This window comes from Danaus plexippus (genome assembly GCF_018135715.1).
Source record: "Danaus plexippus chromosome 18 unlocalized genomic scaffold, MEX_DaPlex mxdp_20, whole genome shotgun sequence".
NCBI lineage: Eukaryota > Metazoa > Arthropoda > Insecta > Lepidoptera > Nymphalidae > Danaus > Danaus plexippus.
Window position 1 is genome coordinate 4,256,355 of NW_026869853.1, and position 6,170 is coordinate 4,262,524.

General features: G+C 31.2%; 1 protein-coding gene across 1 annotated transcript; it reads right to left on the reverse strand.

The window, feature by feature from the left end:
- Nucleotides 1-273: 273 nt before the first annotated feature.
- LOC116773045 (IQ and AAA domain-containing protein 1-like) lies at nt 274-4,388 on the reverse strand. The gene is made up of 11 exons (XM_032665416.2): nt 4,077-4,388; nt 3,775-3,998; nt 3,433-3,646; nt 3,148-3,373; nt 2,872-3,064; nt 2,592-2,805; nt 2,211-2,514; nt 1,664-1,939; nt 1,198-1,422; nt 999-1,126; nt 274-921 (listed from the first exon to the last, which is right to left on the reverse strand). The coding sequence occupies exons 1-11, from the start codon at nt 4,386-4,388 to the stop codon at nt 802-804; spliced, it is 2,436 nt and encodes an 811-aa protein (XP_032521307.2). The 3' UTR covers nt 274-801.
- Nucleotides 4,389-6,170: the final 1,782 nt, after the last annotated feature.

Here is a 6,170-nt window from a genome sequence, read left to right on the forward strand (position 1 = left end):
AACGGAAAGCAATAGGTATAATTATTTATGTGATATTATGTGATGACAAATGATAAATAGTGGTGATAAATGATTACTAATAATAATTAAAAAATAAATGAATAAGTACATATATATGTTTAAAATTAATTAATAACTAATGAGATCTAAGACTTTCGCGAGTTTTATTCATTTAAATGAAACTAATATTTTTTGGATATACTACGCGTGCTTTATTTTTTCACACACGTGCTTTATACATTCACATCTCGTCTACCCGTGATCACCTTACTGAAAAGTCGTCCCGAAACGTCGGGAGTATGTAGTTTTTTACAAAAATAAAGCATGCGTAGCATATCCGAATAATATTATTTTCATTAAAATAATTATGAACTAATTGACCGTTTACTTTGATTAAAAAAATACTTTAAATCCTGCTTAGTTAATTCTTTGGGTAATAACCATAATCTCAACACCCCAATTTTGAGGTAATTTTTCGAATTAGATAATTAAATTGTCTCCTATTCTAGTTTCAGTTAATCAAAAAAACTCGTGGGAGAATTATCAGGTGGAAACTTCAACGATCCTCTAAGTAGTTTTTTATTCCATAAGGATTCCTGTTTTTGAGATTTTGAGAATTCTGTTATTTTCAAGTATCTAGAAAAACAGTATATGAGTTTTTACATGATTTTACACATTTATTTTTTCTTGAGAAATTAATAGTCTTTTTTGCAATGATTGCTTCCGTAAACTTGTTATGCCAGGCATTCACAGCAAGTCAGTTTGTCTAAACTATATTAATTTTAAGTAGAAACTAGCATTTTATTTTCCTGCAGCTGTTCTTTCTTCAATCTCCTGTTCTAGCTCCAACAGTCTTTGCAAAATCCTTTGGCGACGCCTTTCCATAGGTGTTTTCGACCACCAAGATTCCGCTGCTGCATCCTTATAAATTAAATAAAAATAATAATTAGAAGCCGAAAACATGTAAAAAAAAAACTGTAGAATAAAAATCAACATACATATTCCACATAAACTGGTTCTAGAAGACTAAGTTGCAACGCTATCTCGTGAGCAGTGAGAGCACAAACGCGCAGCTGTAATCTTCTCTTAGTGGTAAGAATTGCTTCCAATGCTGATAATAAAGTCCCTAAAAATAATTAAATTTAAATATTATACTCGTACTCTATTATTTCTTTTCAATAAAACATATTTCTGTACCTATTGTATACGAATCGGACAATCTTGATAAACAAGATAGCTCTAATCTAGGTGATAGAGCACCAGCTCTATGAAGTTTTGTCCGCCACATAAGCGAAATACTTCCATAATCACCTCGTGGTATCTGTATCACTTTTGAATAACATTGAAAGAGAAGCTTTTGCTCAGCTTCCCAAGGAGTTTTTGATGTACCCACAAATAAAACGCAGTCTTCTGGACATATCCCTATTAATTAATATTTTCGCTAATTAATAAATCTTGAATCTTGATTTCATACTATTAGAAACATTAATAATGATTTATAATGTTACTTCCTGAATTAATCATTGACATGATTAACATAGAGGTTCTTGCTCTTGTCGGCGAATTTCTCTCTATATTAAAGTGAGCTAGCTCAACATTGATTTAAAGTGAGTGATTAAAGCAATAATTTAAATCCCTTAAAGGAAAAAAATAAAATAATTACCTTTTATTATTTTAACTAAATCCTTCTTCAACCGCTTTGGGTCGGTTTTATCTGTTTTTGGTATCTTTTTTACGAAAGGCTTTTCAGCGTCATCCATCCAAATAACTGACGGTTGCAGGAGTCTTGATACTTTCATTACGAGGTGTATTAGCATTATTAATCCAGATTTTCCTGGATATTTTCCAACTATGTTCGCTGGACTCAAATCAAATAGTGTTGCCCCGGTTTCATGACATATTGCATAAACCAACATCTTCTTTCCACTTCCTGAAGGGCCTAAAAGTGATAGCATGAATGTTGTCTGTTTTTAATAAAATCTAATGAGATCTAAGATTTTCGCGAGTATTCATTTAAATGAAACTAGTATTATTCGGATTTACTACGCGGTCTGACACCTCGTCTGCCCGTGATCACGGTTGCTGCAAAGTAACCGAAACGTCGGGATTATGTAGTTTTTAAATAATAAAATCCGCGTAGTAAATCCGAATAATACTAGTTTCATTTAATAAAATCTTCTATTTGCAAACAAAACACTTGTTTAAAATACCTGTTATCAAAACTGATCTCATAAGTGGGGCTCGTGCTCTTATAGTTTCAGATCCAAGGGGGAGAATGCAATATTCTTTGACTAATTGTCGAATGTCACCCAAGCATGGAGTTGGTTCTTTACCTTCTTTCCTATACTCTGATCCCACAAAACTTTTTTCACCTATAAAATCGTCAATTTTTACAGTTGGATAAGATCGAATAATACCATTGGTAACCAATTCTTCAAACAGTGATTCTGTAGTTCGGTCTGGAGTAAGATCTTTTTCTTTTTTCTTCTTATTTTTCTTACCACCTCGCCGTACCTTTAATAGATTTAAAGATTTAATCGCCATACAAAATATGTACTAAGAAAAATCCGTTTTTGATAGAGAATAATTACTTTTTTTTGTGGCTTTTTACTCTTTTTTCCTTTATGAGCTCTATCCCGGTCCAATGCTGCCTGTAGTAGTTCTAACTCACTTCTCATTGTTTCGTCAACAATATTTCTTATTTCTTGTTCTACTTTAAGCATCTTTTCTCTCTCTACCATATCTGAATCATATTTTTCATTCTGATTATTGCCATCGTCCCTAAATTTCCAAATATCTTCGTATCTATAAGAAAGCAATTCGAATAAAATATAGAAATGGAGAAAAAAAAATTCTTGTAACGAAACATACTCCTCATTTGCTTCAACCATATCCTTCAAAAAAGAGGAAGGATTACATTTAAATGTTTTTAAATCTTCAACTTCGTCCTTATTTTTCGCATCCTCTGTTTTATTACTCTTCTTATCTTTGCTCTCCTTACTTCTTTTGGAATCTTTAGATGATACCGGAGATGACTTGCTCAAATCACTATCCATTCTAGTTCCTATGATAATAAAAGATATAATAATTGAAAATGTTACACATAAATACGCGTACATTCATAAATTTAAATAAAGAAAATAAGACCTTGTCTACTAAACATCGCTCTACTACCACCTCCTTCTTCTGAGGGAAGTTCTGGTAATTTTCCAGTTCTTTCATAATACTCTAAAATCCAACGTCTAAGTTCATCGCTTATTCTTTCATTTATTTTTGCACCATGCTTAACTTTAATTCTTTCCTCAGTTTTTTCCAGTGCGTCTTGAAATTCTTTCTCAAGCTCCTTTTGACGATCACGTCGACTTTGTTTAACCTATAAAGACATTTTGTTATTGTTACGTGTTTAAATAATATAAAATTTTATTTGTTTACCTGTTCAGCTCTCTCCATCGCCTTAGATTCGATGTAGGGTGGCAATTGCATTCCAATTAAAAGTTGCTCTTCTTGCTTTCTTCTGCGTGTTGCACGCCTGGCGATAAAACCTCTCCATACTCTTTGAATTGCAGTAGCTGCCGAAGCTGACATTTCACCTTTTTGGTCGCGGCCTTTTTCTTTTAAAAGTCGTATTTCCTTCATGAATTGTCCCCTTGTAAAATTGTATCAAGAAATGTATAGTAATATAAACAAACGGAAAGTGAAAGAACAACAAAATGAACTAATGGATAAATTAAGGAGCGATATAATTGCAATATCAAGTAAGGTAACTGAATTCACCTCAATCGACCTTGCCTGGCTCTTTCATGACTTTGAATAATAATAACAGCCTGTTGCTCAGTTAATACAAGTGGTTTCGGTTTTGGTGGTTCATAACCAAGTTTTCTTAGAGTTTCAATTATAAATTCACGTCTTTTTTTAATGTGTTCTTCTCTTTCTCTTACAAAATATTGAGGAACACATGGTTCAGCTTCTAAAGGTGTCAAACTTAGTTTTTGCAAGACCTGAAATAAATTAATGTCTACAGTGTTGTAATTTATGAAAGATAAATCAAAACAAACAATATATATTTGTAAAACTACCTCATCGTCATCAAAGGTAAAATCAGATAAATGAAGTTCAACTAGTTCCTGTTTTATCTCCAAAAGCCTTCCTAAACAGGATTCAAGTAACCTTTTTATAATCAAGCGCTTTTGAGGATGTAAAATTTGATCGTAAACAGTGTCCAATCTTGACAGCAATATCGTGTAACGGACTCGTAGTTCACATAACAGGGGTTCGAAAGTTGATTTTTCAGCACTTCCAACTTCAAAAACGGCTTCATCTGCTTGTGTCGTTTCAACTATAAGCTCCGAGGTTTCACATATTAAATCATTGTATGTTTTGTTAGACATATTTGTGTTGTTACTTATTTCCTTAAGTCACTTCAACAGTTTCACATAATCTTTTAGTTTTATTAAATCACTAGATTTAAATCTGTTTGTTGTCTCACAAGGTAAACAGCAGTATCTACGCAACCCTATGTTCATATTTTTATAAGCGATATAATCAATACAATACTATCATAAATATCGATCAAACTATATTTATTTTAAAACCGTAAATAAATGTCCACTTAGCAATAATAAACCTTACTATTTAATACCTCACAGAACTGGTATTTCAAATTCTAAAACAAACTTCACTTCTTATTAAGGTTAATAAGAATGTTTTTACAATAAACATGGCATCAGCCAAATAATCCTAAATGAAATAACCTTAATCCTACTAAGGACATAAATAAAAAGCAAGTAATATTTCTACACCCACGACACTGCGTTGCGTGTAATCTCAAAAAATATGCGCGGCTTTATCGAACAAACAGGCGTCACTTCGTTTACTGCGGTTCACTGGCCACTTTACTTGTGAATCATTTTATGTACCAATTATATTCATTTGGAAATAAAAAAAATACAAAAAATTAAATACGAAATTTAAAAACACAGTTACGCACTTCCGTTATTACAAATATACCAAAATATACGAGCATATAATAAATGTAACATTATATTTTTTTGTTTGTTTACACGTAGAAAAAATATAGTATGAAGGCAAACAAGGAGCGAATCAAACTGCTATCGGTATGTTACAGTTGGATTAACGTGTTCTTGTTTGTTATTGTTAAATTATTGGGTTAAATTTTTGGGACAATGGCGTCCACTTTATCTTATCTAAGCCTTTTAACTCAATGACTATAAACGACATTAATAAGAGCTCATAGTTTTTTTTTTATAAATTTGTTTAAAGCAATAAATAAATTATGATATATTTTTGAGTTTTTGTTTTTTATAATACAACTTCATTACTGAATCTTTAATATTCTGTTATTTAAAAATATTAAAAACATGATTCATGTACTAAACTTAAATTCATCCACGAAAACTAATAAGATACATAACTAGAATTCTAATAATCTCAAATTATATCTTCCAAGGGAAGCTTAAAGCCAATATTAGTAATTTATTATATCCAGTCTATAATAAGGTTGCAAATTTAAACAAGCTAACTAACGCTATCGCAATGCTACATCTTGTTCATAGCTTTATTACTATGTTAAACAAAATATTCTTTCACTAAAACCATTAAGACTCTTAACGCTAGAGCCGTAAGGTCGATAATACTGTATATACTCAGTGCAAAAAGTTTATAAAATAAACAATTTCAAAAGTCGTTCAAGGATATAATATCCGTTGCCGAGCTTGTAATTATTGGAGTTTAAAATAAGGAGGATGATATAATTTGTAATGTAGCTCTTATCAACAATTATATACGAATAAACGATTTGGTTGAAAAACAAATACGTTACGTGTACATTCTGATGAAGATAGCACAATATTTAACTGTTAGTATTTACCAACTAATTTGATAGATTTCGGTTTGACTAAGCGTCGGTTTTGTCTCAGCAAATCAATATGCACACCAAGGCTTGTATATTTTATTACGTACTTTTAAACTATAATATGTTTATGTATCCATGCATACGATAAAAATCATAATTAGTGAAATTAAAATAATGCTTTGAAAACTATTAATTAACTTATAATCTTTGAGAACGTCTAGGTAATCTGTAAACAGACGATAATGTTTTCCACGTACGTCTTATTCACTTAAGTGGAAGGCTTTCCTCGAGGAAATTG